The sequence below is a fragment of the Taudactylus pleione genome, unplaced genomic scaffold, assembly GCF_031769625.1.
Source record: "Taudactylus pleione unplaced genomic scaffold, aTauple2 ptg002371l, whole genome shotgun sequence".
NCBI classification, from domain to species: domain Eukaryota; kingdom Metazoa; phylum Chordata; class Amphibia; order Anura; family Myobatrachidae; genus Taudactylus; species Taudactylus pleione.
Genome location: NW_028286759.1, coordinates 70,810 through 88,086, shown reverse-complemented (window position 1 = coordinate 88,086; position 17,277 = coordinate 70,810). Strand labels below are relative to the sequence as shown.

Here is a 17,277-nt window from a genome sequence, read left to right as displayed (position 1 = left end):
ACTGTATTATTACTCACAGTTCTTTATATAGCACAGAGACACTGAGAAGCACTTTATATAGCACAGACACACTGAGTGGCACTTTATATAGCACAGACACACTGAGCGGCACTTTATATAGCACAGACACACTGAGTGGCACTTTATATAGCACAGACACACTGAGAGGCACTTTATATAGCACAGACACACTGAGAGGCACTTTATATAGCACAGACACACCGAGAAGCACTTTATATAGCGCAGACACACCGAGAGGCACTTTATATAGCGCAGACACACCGAGCGGCACTTTATATAGCACAGACACACCGAGCAGCACTTTATATAGCACAGATATACCGAGCGGCACTTTATACAGCACAGACATACCGAGCGGCACTTTATACAGCACAGACATACCGAGCGGCACTTTATACAGCACAGACATACAGTTCACAGTTCTTTATATAGCACAGAGACACTGAGAAGCACTTTATATAGCACAGACACACTGAGTGGCACTTTATATAGCACAGACACACTGAGCGGCACTTTATATAGCACAGACACACTGAGTGGCACTTTATATAGCACAGACACACTGAGAGGCACTTTATATAGCACAGACACACTGAGAGGCACTTTATATAGCACAGACACACCGAGAAGCACTTTATATAGCGCAGACACACCGAGAGGCACTTTATATAGCGCAGACACACCGAGCGGCACTTTATATAGCACAGACACACCGAGCAGCACTTTATACAGCACAGATATACCGAGCGGCACTTTATACAGCACAGACATACCGAGCGGCACTTTATACAGCACAGACATACCGAGCGGCACTTTATACAGCACAGACATACCGAGCGCCACTTTATACAGCACAGACATACCGAGCGCCACTTTATACAGCACAGACATACCGAGCGCCACTTTATACAGCACAGACATACCAAGCGCCACTTTATATAGCACAGACATACCGAGCGCCACTTTATACAGCACAGACATACCAAGCGCCACTTTATATAGCACAGACATACCGAGCGGCACTTTATATAGCACATGTAATGTTCTGGTTTAGTTGTGGACCCGGGGTGGTGACAGGAGCAAACACAGAAGCAGATTAAATAAAAAGGTAGAATTTTTAATGAGTGGCTTAGAAGATATGGGAATGGCAAAAGCAAAAGTCCAGGTTTAGCACTAAAGTGCACTTGATTACTGTAGTGAGGGTAATGGTAGAATGTCCAGATAGTGGCAGATAAGAACAGTCCAGGTATGTAGGTTAGTGAACTGAAATAAACACAGGCAGAGGTGATGGGTCCAGCTGGGAGTGAAATAGAGGCAGGGTGTAGGGTGTCAGTAGGCTCAGGCACTCAGGCAGGGGAAAAGGCAGTGGAGGATGCAGGGTAGTCCAGTGGGTTATTTGGAGCGGACAAGTAGGCTGGCAGATAGCGTATACACAGGAACAAGAGATGAGCACAGAGAACTCCCTCTCAGCTAGGCTGAGATACACGTTGCACTGGCAATGAAGGAAGGCTCTGGACCTTCCTAAATACCCCGTGCCGTGCTATGACTGGCTGGAGGGAAAACATGAGTCACCAGGATTGGGCAGTTGAATCACATGGTCAGAAGGCAAGATGGCGGCGCCCATGCCAAACGGCACAGAAACACCGCCAGGCCTCACCACGTGACAATGTGCCCGCACAGAACCACGCGCAGCCAAAGCCTCTCGCCAAACACCAGCGCCACCACCAGACACCCCCCGCCATAGTGACCTCACAGGTAATACCCACCGACCACCATGCCGAGACCCTCCTGGCCGTGACAGCACAGACATACTGAGCAACACTTTATATAGCACAGACACACTGAGAAGCATATTATTTAGCAGACACTGAGTAGCACTTTATATAGCACAGACACACTGAGCAGCACTTTATATAGCAGACATACCGAGAAGCACGTTGTATAGCACAGACATACCGAGAAGCACGTTATATAGCACAGACATACCGAGAAGCACGTTGTATAGCACAGACATACCGAGAAGCACGTTATATAGCACAGACATACCGAGAAGCACGTTGTATAGCACAGACACACCGAGAAGCACGTTGTATAGCACAGACACACCGAGAAGCACGTTATACAGCACAGACACACCGAGAAGCACTTTATATAGCACAAACAACCGAGAAGCACGTTATATAGCACAGACACACCGAGCAGCACTTTATATAGCACAGACACACTGAGAAGCACTTTATATAGCACAGACACACTGAGAAGCACTTTATATAGCACAGACATACTGAGAAACACTTTATATAGCACAGACACACTGAGAAGCACGTTATATAGAACAGACACACCGAGCAGCACTTTATATAGCACAGACACACTGAGAAGCACTTTATATAGCACAGACATACTGAGAAGCACTTTATATAGCACAGACATACCGAGAAGCACTTTATATAGCACAGACATACCGAGAAGCACTTTATATAGCACAGACACACTGAGCAGCACTTTACGGAGAATATTTAGCCATTCACATCAGTCCATGCCCCAGTGGAACTTACAATCTATATTCCCTACCACATGGAGACACATATACACACACACACACTAGGGTTAATTTTTGTGTCAGAAGCCAACCTACCACTATGGCCCGTATTCAATTAGTTTCGCATTCGCAATACTTTTTCCGCATGCAATACTTTTCGCCGACTACGCGTGTTTTGGCTGTGGAAACTTTTCGTGCGCGCCTCCACTATTCGCCTTATTCAATTCCAAAGGACGAGAAAAAACGAGACCTGTCGAAACTTAAACATGCGAAAAGTACTGTAAAAAAATGGAGAAATGAGCCTGACACCCCCCAAAAGATGCACTAACATTGGGGATCACTATAGATGTCCCCGATTAGCCCTAATGGAGTAATTTGGGGCACTTAACTTGTGACAATTGCTTCCAATTAGCGCCTGAGCACAAGTGATGAAGTATAACATTTAACTTTTATTTTTTGAGAAGATAAGTAGTCCTGTCAAATTTGGGGTACATGAAAATGGGTACTAGCATGGTTTAAAGTCGCTAAAGTGAAGTTTTCAAAAACAAAAAAGCGCACCCTCAACAAGCACCTGCAATCAAAAGCTCACCTCACCTACACTTGCAGACCCCCAAAAAACTATTTTGCTAGTTTTGAAGTTTGTACCTCGACTTTGTACTTTTTCACACCCATTTTCAAAGTCATTTTTTGGGGTGTCTCACTTTTTTTTTTACGCAGTTATCCTTTTTGGGGCTGACCCCAAGGGCCCAGAGTGGTTTCCCCACCTTTGCACCCCAAAATAAAAATTCTGCACTTTTTTCCGCCTGCTATTCATAGGCTAATCTTTTTCGCCTATTACATTACGTATTCGGGAATGCAAAAACAAGTTTCAATTGAATACGGCGGAAAGTTTTCGCCTGGCGAAATGACGTCATCCGCTATACTTTTCCGCAGTTTCAGACTTTTCGCACCTAATTGAATACGGGCCTATGGTTTTTAAAGGGTTGGAGGAAACACATACAAACTCCACAGAGATGGCACCTTGGGTTAGAATTAAACTCATGACTTCAGTGTGGAGAGATAGCAATGCTAACCACTACACCACTATGTTACTATTATGAAGAAGTATATTTGTTTAATTTGCAGGTACAAACTACAACCACATTATTACATTTACAAATATACAGACTACAGCCGTGGCCAAATGTTATGAGAATGACACAAGTTTTGGTTTTCACAAAGTTTGGTGCTTCAGTGTTTTTAGCCCTTTCTGTGAGATGTTACTATGGTATACTGTCAGATGTTACTATAGTATACTGTCATGTTACTATGTTCTACTGTCAGATGTTACTATGGTCTACTGTCAGATGTTACTATGGTCTACTGTCAGATGTTACTATGGTATACTGTCAGATGTTACTATGGTATACTGTCATGTTACTATGGTATACTGTCATGTTACTATGTTCTACTGTCAGATGTTACTATGGTATACTGTCATGTTACTATAGTATACTGTCAGATGTTACTATGGTCTACTGTCAGATGTTACTATGGTCTACTGTCAGATGTTACTATGGTCTACTGTCAGATGTTACTATGGTATACTGTCAGATGTTACTATGGTCTACTGTCAGATGTTACTATGGTATACTGTCATGTTACTATGGTCTACTGTCAGATGTTACTATGGTATACCGGTATACTGTCAGATGTTACTATGGTATACTGTCAGATGTTACTATGGTCTACTGAAGTAAAATTACAAGCATTTCATAAGTGTCAAAGGCTTTTATTGACAATTACATTAAGTTTATGCAAAGAGTCAATATTTGCAGTGTTGATCCTTCTTTTTCAAGACCTCTGCAATTCGCCCTGGCATGCTGTCACTCAACTTCTAGGCCACATACTGACTGATGGCTGCCCATTCTTGCCTAATCAATGCTTGGAGTTTGTCAGAATTTGTGGGTTTTTGTTTGTCCACCCGCCTCTTGAGGACTGACCACAAGTTCTCAATGGGATTAATGTTTGAAGAGTTTCCTGGCCAAGTACCCAAAATTTTGATGTTTTATTCCCTGAACCACTTAGTTATCACTTTTGCCTTATAGCAAGGTGCTCCATTGTTCTGGAAAAGGCATTGTTCGTCAATAAACTGTTCATGGATGGTTGGGAGAAGTTGCTCTTGGAGGATGTTTTGGTACCATTCTTTACTCATGGCTGTGTTCATAGGCAAAAATGTGAGTGAGCCCACTCCCTTGGCTGAGAAGCAATCCCACACATGAATGGTCTCAGGATGCTTTACTGTTAGCACGACACTGGACTGAAGCAGTATGATTTACTGCCGGACCCATGCCCAGCGGTTGGAATCCTGACAGCGGCATCCCAGCAGAGGAGGAAATCCTGATCGTCAAAGGTAAATATATACTAACCTATTTCTACCCCCTAACCCTCCCTTAGGGGTGCTTAACCCTAACCTTCCCCCCAGTGCGTAAACCTAACCCCCCCCCCTTCCCCACCGCCTGAACCCAAGTCCCCCGGGGAGTTGCCTAACCCTAAGTCCCCCCGGGGGTGCCTAATGCTAACCCCCCCTTCCCCTAGCCTAAACCTAACCTCCCGGGAGGGGGGTGCCTAACCCTAAGTCCCCCCTGGGAACCCTAAACCTAGCCCTCCCCCAATGCGGCTATCCACGCTCGGCGTCCGGCGTCCCTTCATTCGGGATGACGGGCGTCGAGCTCCCGGCGTATGTCTAATGACAGGCGTCGGCATATCGACGCCTGTCTTTAGATCCTTGCCATGATATGATATGATAGTCGGGAAGCCGGTTGTCGGGATTAGGTCCGCCGGCTTCCCGACTGCATACCCACAGGACTGATGGTAGGGCTCACCTTTCCTTCTCCTGACAAGCATTTTTCCAGATGCCTCAAACAATCTGAAAGGGGATTCATCAAAGAAAATAACTTTACCCCAGTCCTCAGCAGTCCAATCCCTTACTTTTTGCAGAATATTAGTCTGTCCCTGATGTTTTTCCTGGAGAGAAGTGGCTTCTTTGCTGCCCTTCTTGACACCAGGCCATCCTCCAAAAGTCTTCATCCTGTGTCATGCCAACAGCAAAGCATCCTGAGACTATTCATGTGTGGGTTTGCTTCTCAGTCAAGGGAGTGGGATCACTCACAATGCTTGTCATTTTACTTCAGTATACCTGTTAGGCTCTGCAGTTTCCAGCCTGAGGCACGGCATTAATTACTGCCTGTCTGTGTGTGCAGCATCAAGTGCACATTGATTGATTCTTCTGTCTGAACACAGCCCAGGTGCTCAATAATCTGTCATTATGGATACCTGCTCTGGTTGGGCCCTGTTTCTGTAAATTCCAGCCAGACCTTCACTCAATGCCGGTGATAGAGTTTTTCGTACTTCTGGTTCCCAGTCTCCTGCGTGTCAGTCGAGCTCCTGAGTCAGTCTACCTGTATTTCATGTGTGCCGTTTATTCCATCCAGGCGGCACACTTACATCTCGTCCACGCGTGCTGCTTGTACCATCTGGGCAGGACGGAGCGCTTCCTACCCCAGAAGCATCTGTCACCATTCGGTGCCAGTACCATCCCGGCGGCACCGGTAGCTACTCTGCGTTCCAGGTGCGCAATCTAGCACACAGTCGCCAGTGTCATCCCGGCGGCACTGGTAGCAGCTTTGCGTTCTTGTTGCATACCTCACCTGAGTCTAATCAGCCCAAAGGCTGCAACGGTCCTGGGCCCCAGGTCACAATCAGCCCTCAAGGTTACTCCCACAGCCCAAAGGCTGCTAAACACCATTATTATAACACCTATAAAGGCCACAACCAGGCCTCTAGGCTGCTCCAACAGCCCAAAGGCTGCATCTCACCTCCGCGCCTCTGGCCACAATGAGCCAAAGCTCGCCAGCCCCAAGGCTGCCTCCCAAAGCCCAAAAAACCTGTACCACCTCCGTAAGCCTCGTGGCCACAATTAGTCCGTGCAAAATCCACCCTCAAGACTGGCACTATTTCTGACCAGACTACAATCAGTTTCTAACAATACCATAATAACATCTGACAATAAGGGCCAAAAACATTGAAGCAGCAAACTTTGCCAAAACCAATACTGGTGTCATTCTCAACTTTTGGCCATGGCTGTACAAATAAGACTCTAAATGAACAGATAAAATATTTGCTTATAAAGTCACAATCACATTAACAGCATATTTCAAACATGAAGATGGCACATATCTCACCCAAATACAGACTTTGCTGGGTAACGTTCCCTAGCCATCATCACAGAGCAGGAAGCCTCATTAGCCAGTGACAGTGGTTCACCACAATATCCATCTAGACCGCCCTCACACATAAACATGGGAAACTTGTAGACTACCAACAACTGCTGATTCCACGCTACACAAAGTTCTCCAGGTGGATATATATGTAGCAAAAGCAGCTCTATATGGTCCTCTGGTCATCCTCAGGGAGAGTAGCCCCACCAAAGTCATGCTACTAAATTAGGGTAATGAGTCACTGTATAATAAGAGATATGGTAAGAACTTACCCTTGTTATCTCTATTTCTACGAAGTCCATAGGGTTCCACAGGATACCTTGGGGTATAGGCGATGACGTCAGACATCGGGCACCACAGAGTTAATTTTCAGCCTCCCATGGTGCACTGGGGTCCCTCTCCTATACCCCACCCCCTAGCCAGGGCAAGCCAGGTTATGTGACAAAAGCCATAGGCCGGAGAAGGAGGAGAAGAAAGTCTGGAACAATCAAGAATTACATTCTCACCAAAAGGAGACGGAAAAACCGGTGACCAGAGCAAAGCCCATCTGCAGTACAGGTGCGACAGGGCGGGAGTCCTGTGGAAGCCTATGGACTTCGTAGAAATAGAGATAACAAGGGTAAGTTCTTACCATCTCTCTTATTTTCTACTGGAGGGTCCATAGGGTTTCCACAGGATACCTTGGGGATATCCCAAAGCAGTGTCCTTTAAGGGCGGGGATGCTCCTGTGCTGGAAGGAGAATCCGCCGTCCGAAGGGAGCATCCTGAGAGGCAAAGGTATAAAAAGCATAATACCTCACAAAAGGTATGGACAGAAGACCACGTGGCTGCCTTGCAAAGCTGAACAGCATAGTCACCATGGTGAGTTGCCCATGAAGGACCCACAGACAGAGTAGAATGAGCTCTAACAGAGGATGGTACAGAAAAGCCTTCATGAATGTATGCCTCTGAAATCGCCATGCGAATCCATCCTGCCAAAGATTGCTTAGTGGCAGGCCAACCCTTCTTATGGAAACTATAGAGGAGAAACAGAGAGTCTGATTTCCTAAATGAACTGGTACGGTCAACATAAATCCGTAAAGCCTGTATCACATCCAAGGAGGACTCACCAGCAGAGAGGTCTGGGGAATTAAAGGCCGGTACTATGATTTCCTCATTGATGTGGAAACTAGATACCACCTTAGGTAGGAACCCAGGGCGAGTGCGAAGCACTGCCCTGTCCCTATGGAAAATCAGAAAGGGAGGGCGACATGAGAGAGCCCCCAAATCTGACACCCTTCTGGCCGAAGCAATGGCCAGAAGAAACACAGTTTTAGCTGTAAGCCATTTTAAATCCACTGAGCCCAGTGGTTCAAATGGCGGTCCTTGAAGAGCCCTCAGGACAACAGTCAGAGTCCAAGGAGCCACAGGTGGAACAAAGGGAGGGTGTATGCAAAGTACACCTTGCATAAAGGTGCGGACATAAGGAAGTGTAGCAACCCTACGCTGAAACCACACTGAGAGGGCAGAAACCTGCACCTTCAGGGAAGCAAGGCGAAGACCGTGATCTAAGCCCGCCTGTAGGAAAGCCAAAACCCTGGATATCCTAAAAACCTGAGGATCATAGCCTCTAGGGCGACACCATTCAAAGAAAGTATGCCACACTCGGTGGTAAATTCTTGCAGAAGCCGGCTTCCGAGCTCTGAGCATGGTGTTAACTACAGAGCTGGAAAAACCCTGGACCTCAAGAGGGCAGTCTCAACAGCCACGCCGTCAAAGACAGACGACCCAGGTCCGGGTGATGGCAAGGACCTTGGGATAACAGGTCCGGACGTAGAGGCAACAGCATCGGAGCGTCTATGGATAGACTCCGGAAGTCTGAGTACCAGTGCCGTCTGGGACACGCTGGAGCTATCAGCAGGAGCGTGCCGCCTTCTTGCTTGAATTTGTGAATCACGTGAGGAAGAAGGGAGAATGGAGGTATGCAAACTGTAAGGTCCACCGGTCTGGCAGAGTGTCTACCACCAGAAGTGCCTCTGTGTCTCTTGTTCTTGACCCGTACACAGGAAACTAGTTGTGTCGGAAGACCATGAGGTCTATCTCTGGAAGGCCCCACTTGTTCACCAGTAGCTGAAACACCTCCTGGTGGAGAGACCACTCTCCTGGATGCATGTCTTGACAGCTGGGAAAGTCTGCTTCCCAGTTGAAAGACTCCTTTTATGAGCACTGCCAAGATGGCAGGGAGATTGCATTCCGCCCATGCTAGCATGCGGGACACCTCTGTCAGGGCCGCCTGACTGCAGATTCCTCCTTGGCGATTTATGCAAGCCACTGTGGTGGCGTTGTCTGACTGCACCTGCACGGGTTTTCCGTGGATGACATGTCTTGCTTATTGGAGAGCCTTGAATACTGCCCTTAGTTCCAAGATGTTTATTAGAAGTGCAGATTCTGTTGGCGTCCACCTTCCCTGAAAGTAGTGTGGACCCGTCACTGCTCTCCAGTCTCAGAGACTGGCGTCCGTCATCAGAAGGACCCAGTCCGCAATCCAAAAGGGACGGCCCCTGTTCAGGTGAGCAGTCTGCAGCCACCAGGCTAGGGACAGACGTTCCTCCGGGGAAAGCACAATTGTCTGTGTCTTTATCCGATTGGGCAACCCATTCCATCTGGAGAGGATCAACCTCTGCAGAGGTCTGGAGTGGAACTGGGCATATTCCACCATGTCGAACATCGACACCATGGAGCCCAGTAACCTCATTGCTGAGTGCACAGACTGCGGAGGCAACTGCGTATCCTTGCCTGTAATGCAGATATCTAGTCTTCTGTCACAAAGATCCTCTGGTATTGGGAGTCCAACAGGGCTCCGAGATGGAGCATCCTCTGTGAGGGAACCAAGGAGGACTTCTTCCCGTTTATCAGCCAGCCATGATTCTGCCGCACAGATATTGTCAGTTGCAGATGGTGCTGAAGGATTTCTGGAGACCCTGCTAACAACAGGAGGTCATGCAGATAGGGCAACAGGCGGACCCCCTGCATCCGCAGGTGGGCTGCCATGACCGCCATGACTTTGGTAAATACTCGAGGCGCAGTGGCCAGACCAAAGGGCAGTGCTTGAAACTGAAAATGGCGGTTTAGCACCGCAAACCTGAGGAATTGCTGGTGCGCCAAAACAATAGGGACATGCAGGTAGGCATCCTGAATGTCCATGGACACCATGAAATCCCCAGGTTCCATTGCCAATATAATGGAACAGAGGGTCTGCATCCAGAACAGAGGAACCCTCAAAGACTTGTTTAGGGACTTGAGGCTGAGGATGGGCCGGTAAGACCCATTGGGTTTCTGTACCAGAAAGAGATTCGAGTAATATCCCGTTCCCTGCTGGGATAACAGAACAGGCACTATAACTCCAGCCTGCAGCATAGAGTGCAGCATTTTCTGGGGTTCCAGGGCCTTGACCTGATCTGATGGAAGGCCTGTAGTGAAACAACCTTTGCCGAAAAGGAAAGGGCGTACCCCCGAGAGACCACTTCTCTGACCCAAGTGTCCACGGTAGTCAGATACCAGCACTGGGCGAACTGAAGATGCCGGCCTCCCACTTTGGGGTCCCCCAAGGGGAGGCCCGTCCAACCAGGCTGAAGGCTTATCGTCAAACTTGGGAGTAGGATGTCTTGTACTCCAAGCCTGCTTCTTTGGCTTGGCAGATTTCCTGGTTGCTGACTGCCTAAAAATGGACTGCACTTTGGACTTACCCTGGGCCCTATAGGGCCGAAAGGACGAAGCACCAGACACTGATGGGACCGTAGCCGATGGCAGACACGCAGACTTAGCTGCTGCCAGAGTAGCCACAATTTTGTCCAGATCAGGGTAAAAGGACCTGTCCATTAAAGGGCAAGCATTCCAAACCCTTTTTGGAATTTGCATCTGCTTTCCAAAAGCACAACCATAGGGTGCTGCAAGCTGCCATGGCTGCCGAGACTCTGGAAGCGAGGAGACCTATGTCCAGGGCTGCCGCATTAATATACATGGCTGAGTCTCTGAGATTGCCCACCAACTCTGCTTGTTCAGTCGACGAGTCAGAGTCCAGAGACAATTCCAAGCTATCAGCCCAGCGCTCCATGGCTCTGGCTACCAAGCACATGGCCATAGCCGGTCTGGACGCCCCTCCAGCAAGGGAATAAATGGATTTTAGGCATATTTCAACCATACAATCCGTGGCATCCTTTAAGGAGGACACGGAGGGCATGGGTAATGTAGCACTCCTCACTAGGCGTGTCACATGAGAATCCACCTGTGGAGGAGTTTCCCACTTGGAAAAAATAATTATCCTCAAAGAAGTATGCAACCGCCAAACGTTTCTGAGGCTGGAATCTGCTACCCGGATTTCTCCACGCCTCCTCTAAATGATCCACCAACTGACCAGATCGAGGAATACAGTGGCATAACCTTTAATACCCTTAAAGAAGGCATATTTAGTTTTGGCCATGGGGGGATCGTCATCTTCAACAACCAAGACCACACGGACTGCCCGTATAATGCCTGGTATATATATTTTAGGCAGACTTAGACCGCCTACTTAGTACGAAGGGGCTCCTGGTCTGAAAGGTCAAAAATGTAAAAGTCATCAGATGTCATGTCATCCTCATCATGCAGAACATTCTGAGACACTACAGGCCGCTTAGCAGGCCACAATGATGACTCCCCCTGTAACACGTCCGTTAGGTGCTGCACCCTATTGGACAGTGAACTCACCCACGCAGGCTCCTGCGAGGCTTGGGGGGGCGAGCTGTATGGGTGAGGACACTACCGACTGCTGTGATAACCCCATTTGGGGCAACGCAGGGGGTGTGGCCAGCTGACCCACAAGGGTTGTAAGTGCCTTAGCAAAACAAGCCCAGGGTGGTTCCTGCACAGGCGCAGTGACAGTAATCGGGCGTGATATCAGAAAACATGCCCTGCATAAACCCTAAGTGGTTACAGCACCCTCCACTATTTTTACATTACATGTGGTACACTTTAGCAGTAGGGAAAAATCACGTTCACTCTCAGACATGATGAGTGCAACGGAGGGTATGTGACCCCCCACAAATAAATGCTTTTATAGTGAGACAATAACTACCCTGCAGCACCGGACCGCAAGGGCTTGTAGCAGAGAAAGGACAGGGATAGTAAAATGGCTGACAGAGTGAAAGTACAGGCAGACAGCGCTAGCAGTAAGTCACATACAATGCAGAAATAACTCCCTGCACTACTAACACTGTAATCAACTACACAGACACAGAGCCTGGTAGGAAACAGTGCTGCATACTCTGACCTTAGCTCGAAAGAGAGGTATGCGGGGGCACCCGGACCACACAGCCACCAGCTTCAGCGTCCAGCAGCGCTTGCACATCTGAATAAAATGGCCGCCGAGGTGCAGAGAGGAGGCGATCCCGGGGAGGAACGCTGAACACTGCCTGCCAAACCGCTGTGGAGAGGCACTGTGCAGTGGGGGAGCCGTCGGCTGTCAGACAGGGAAGGCGCACTCCCCTGGCATACTATTAACCCCTGGAGTGTATCCTCAACGCCGCAGCCCGCTGTCCCTGGTGGTCTAGTGGAAGCGCAGGATCAGTACCTGGCTCCACGTGCATGCCTGTCCCCAGGAAGCCCCCTGCCTGGAGACAAGACTGTGTTATTGGCAGGAACCCTCCGTGGGACCCCGCCGCTTACCTGCCCCCCTTGAATCCGGCCACAGTCCAGGTTATCCGGGGTCACCGCTAGCTGTGACCTCAGATACCTACCAGCATCCCCGGATCAGTACCGGCGTTCTGGACCGGCGGGGTGTAGGAGCGACAGCATGGACATCAGTACTGACTGTCCATGCTCTACAGCTCATCTTGTACAGCCACAGCTGCCTTGAAGAAATTTTCAGGGGCCATTACAGCCCCCCTCTGTTATGGTGATCCGACTTCTGGCCGGGCACCTACAAAACTGGCTTGCCCTGGCTAGGAGGCGGGGTATAGGAGAGGGACCCCAGTGCATCCTGGGAGGCTGAAAATTAACTCTGTGGTCACCTATACCCCAAGGTATCCTGTGGATACCCTATGGACCCTGAAGTAGAAATAACCGCAGAGAGGGAAGGAGAGTGATAGGACAGAGCAACACAGAATTATGGCGGTACAGAGCGGGGGAGGCAGCAGGACAGAGTAGGGGAATGGTGCAGGGCACAGAGCGGAGGAGGCAGCAGCATAGGGTAGGGGAATGGTGCAGGGCACAGAGCAGGGGAGGCAGCAGGACAGGGTAGGGGAATGGTGCAGGGCACAGAGCGGAGGAGGCAGCAGCACAGGATAGGGGAATGGTGCAGGGCACAGAGCAGGGGAGGCAGCAGGACAGGGTAGGGGAATGGTGCAGGGCACAGAGCGGGGGAGGCAGCAGGACAGGGTAGGGGAATGGCGCAGGGTACAGATGTGCAAAAGCAGAATGAGGAAGTAGGGAGAAGGACAGAGCAGGATACAGAGACAGGTCAGCAGATAAAACGCAAAAGTACAGATCATCCAAGCACAGAGACTGGAGGAAGCCATTGTGATATGACGGGAGTGTGATTATAGCTCTGTGTGTGTGTAAGAAGGTCGAGTTTGTGTGACATTTGCATTGTCTAATATAGAGTATATTTGGGCAAGTAACACACAGTGACATGATGTGAGGAGGAGAGCAGGAGTATAATAGGGGCTGATGGCTCCTGATGTATGACATACACCAGAGAGTGTGAGGAGGAGACTGGTCAGATCTCTGGGCTGGTAACACACAGTGACATGATGTGAGGAGAGCAGGAGTATAATAGGGGCTGATGGATCCTGACTCCCCCACTTGTTAGATAAATTTCTCTCATTAGTCTGTACGGACAGAGGAGGATGTATAATAAGAACGTGTTGTAGTGACTGAACAAGGAGAATATATGACTCTTTTCTGTAATGTGTTTATTACTCACCTGTGCTGATATCTGTAGGGATTTCCTCCTCCTTACACTGCTGATCACCCCTCATATACGTCTCTTCTTCTCCCTCTATATAGTCTGCCTTTATATCAGTCACATACGTCTCTTCTTCTCCCTCTATATCGTCTGCCTTTATATCAGTCACATACGTCTCTTCTTCTCCCTCTATATCTTCTGCCTTCATATCAGTCACATATGTCTCTTTTTCTTCTATATAATTTATCTTAATATTAGTCAGATCTTCACCCTAATTAAATAATAAAAATTGCATAATGTCTGATGTTACTACTTGAAATTACACAGTATAATATCAGTGTATAAGACACTCACATCTTCTCTATAGATCACACAGAGAAAGTCACTTTGGTATATTGGTGTTGGGCATGGGTACCCGGCGGTCGGGATGCCACCACTGGTCAGAATACAGACAGCGGCATCTTGACAGTGAGAATCCCGAATCCCTTAAAGTAAGTATCCCAATCCTCCCTACTCGGTGCCTAAATCTAACTTCCCCCTCCCGCATCCTAAACCAGACCCTCCTCCCTTAGTGCCTAACCCTCCCCTAACTGCCGATACTTACCTTCGGGATGCCGGTGGTCGGGATACTGTTGTCGGGATTTCGATGCCGATATTTAGACAGTCGGCATCCCGCACACCAGGATGCTGACTACATCCCATTGTTTAGATCATAAATCCCATCTACCTGATTTTTCTGTGGGGTCCTGTGATTCTCCTCTGTACAATCCTGGGAATAATGAGGACGGGGACATCTCTCTGGGGTATTTCTGTTACTGGGTCCATCTGTAGGAGACACACAGTGACTGAGTACATTGTATATATGTGATTATCAGGTGATGTGTATATATAGGGGGCTCCCATACCTGCTCTCCCCTGTATAATAAATGACAGTCTTTTCTTACCCAGTGATGTGAGGGGCCGGTGATTCTCCATCATTACGTCCTTGCACAAAGCCCTGTGTTCCTCTATATACTCCCCCTCCTGCATGGAGACATAGACAGTGACATCCTGACACCTTATAGGAACCTGACACACACAATGATAGTCATCACCCAGACACATCCCCTGGTGTTACTGTATAATGTCCCATTCCCAGCAGTCACCTCTCCAATCATCACCCAGATACATCCCCTGATGTTACTGTATAATGTCCCATTCCCAGCAGTCACCTCTCCAGTCATCACCCAGACACATCCTCTGGTGTTACTGTATAATGTCCCATTCCCAGCAGTCACCTCTCCAGTCCTCACCCAGACACATCCCCTGGTGTTACTGTATAATGTCCCATTCCCAGCAGTCACCTCTCCAGTCATCACCCAGACACATCCCCTGGTGTTACTGTATACTGTCCCATTCCCAGCAGTCACCTCTCCAGTCCTCACCCAGACACATCCCCTGGTGTTACTGTATAATGCCCCATTCCCAGCAGTCACCTCTCCAATCATCACCCAGATACATCCCCTGATGTTACTGTATAATGTCCCATTCCCAGCAGTCACCTCTCCAGTCATCACCCAGACACATCCCCTGGTGTTACTGTATAATGTCCCATTCCCAGCAGTCACCTCTCCAGTCATCACCCAGACACATCCTCTGGTGTTACTGTATAATGTCCCATTCCCAGCAGTCACCTCTCCAGTCATCACCCAGACACACCCCCTGGTGTTACTGTATAATGTCCCATTCCCAGCAGTCACCTCTCCAGTCATCACCCAGACACATCCCCTGGTGTTACTGTATAATGTCCCATTCCCAGCAGTCACCTCTCCAGTCATCACCCAGACACATCCTCTGGTGTTACTGTATAATGTCCCATTCCCAGCAGTCACCTCTCCAGTCCTCACCCAGACACATCCCCTGGTGTTACTGTATAATGTCCCATTCCCAGCAGTCACCTCTCCAGTCCTCACCCAGACACATCCCCTGGTGTTACTGTATAATGTCCCATTCCCAGCAGTCACCTCTCCAGTCCTCACCCAGACACATCCCCTGGTGTTACTGTATAATGTCCCATTCCCAGCAGTCACCTCTCCAGTCATCACCCAGACACATCCCCTGGTGTTACTGTATAATGTCCCATTCCCAGCAGTCGCCTCTCCAGTCAGAAGCTGAATTTTCTTGTTGGTGAGTTCCAGGATCTTCTGGTCATTGTGTCTCTCATGTATCAGTGAGTGAGGTGGAGGCACCGTGATGGGGCTCTGGGTCCTGCTCAGTCCTCCTGACACATGGGGATGACTGCTGGGTGTCTCACAGTCACCGGATGTCTTCTTCACTACTGTGTAACCCTGTGTTTTAAGGGAGACATCAATGAGAAAAATCTTTTAATTTGGATTTGTAAGTTTAAGGGGTTAATTATGCAAAAATCTATTAACAGAACCAGTAGTCCATATGTAACAGGAAAGTGGAGTGTATCAAGTGCTTATCACTACTGCAGGACCAGGCTTCTACAGTTAGTTTATTGTTCTGTGTCCTCTGTATGTGGGCAGCCTGAGAATATAAATAGCATAGTGCAAACAGCAATATCACTCTATGGTATTGGCTGGGAAACCACAGAGCACTCAGTAAAGCTACAGGAGTAATAATAATAATAATAATTAGATGTATTATTTATTTGAATAAATTATATATGTGATGTCACTGTGACACTCCCAGATCCTCTCACCTCCCCAGTCATGTCCCTGTATTATTACTATAGATATAAGTGATGTCACTGTGACACTACCAGATCCCCTCACCTCCCCAGTCATGTCTCTGTATTATTACTATAGATATAAGTGATGTCACTGTGACACTCCCAGATCCTCTCACCTCCCCAGTCATGTCCCTGTATTATTACTATAGATATAAGTGATGTCACTGTGACACTACCAGATCCCCTCACCTCCCCAGTCATGTTTCTGTATTATTACTATAGATATAAGTGATGTCACTGTGACACTCCCAGATCCCCTCACCTCCCCAGTCATGTCCCTGTATTATTACTATAGGTATAAGTGATGTCACTGTGACACTCCCAGATCCCCTCACCTCCCCAGTCATGTCCCTGTATTATTACTATAGATATAAGTGATGTCACTGTGACACTACCAGATCCCCTCACCTCCCCAGTCATGTTTCTGTATTATTACTATAGATATAAGTGATGTCACTGTGACACTCCCAGATCCCCTCACCTCCCCAGTCATGTCCCTGTGTTATTACTATAGATATAAGTGATGTCACTGTGACACTCCCAGATCCCTTCACCTCCCCAGTCATGTCCCTGTATTATTACTATAGATATAAGTGATGTCACTGTGACACTCCCAGATCCTCTCACCTCCCCAGTCATGTCCCTGTATTATTACTATAGATATAAGTGATGTCACTGTGACACTCCCAGATCCCCTCACCTCCCCAGTCATGTCCCTGTATTATTACTATAGAGAATGATGTCACTGTGACACTCCCAGATCCCCTCACCTCCCCAGTCATGTCCCTGTGTTATTACT

The 17,277-nt window shown here is 48.2% G+C and overlaps 1 protein-coding gene and 1 pseudogene across 6 annotated transcripts in view; one reads left to right on the top strand and one right to left on the bottom strand.

The window, feature by feature from the left end:
• LOC148431366 (uncharacterized) overlaps positions 1-17,277 on the top strand; it is a 66,401-nt pseudogene that overhangs the window by 18,150 nt on the left and 30,974 nt on the right.
• LOC148431368 (uncharacterized) overlaps positions 1-17,277 on the bottom strand; it is a 30,543-nt gene that overhangs the window by 1,643 nt on the left and 11,623 nt on the right. For 3 of the 6 annotated variants that reach the window (XR_015877189.1, XM_088466055.1, XM_088466056.1), the window contains exons 4-7: positions 15,814-16,071; positions 14,689-14,767; positions 14,472-14,569; positions 13,763-14,015 (exon numbers count right to left, since the gene is read on the bottom strand). Coding sequence is in view for 5 of the 6 variants with exons in the window: in XM_088466055.1 (XP_088322181.1) it covers positions 13,763-14,015; positions 14,472-14,569; positions 14,689-14,767; positions 15,814-16,071 (688 nt within the window). In the remaining variant the exon portion in view is untranslated. Of the gene's footprint in view, positions 1-13,762; positions 14,016-14,471; positions 14,570-14,688; positions 14,768-14,955; positions 14,974-15,087; positions 15,124-15,285; positions 15,332-15,813; positions 16,072-17,277 lie in introns of those variants that run through there. The other 3 variants (XM_088466059.1, XM_088466058.1, XM_088466057.1) reach the window with 3 other exon arrangements.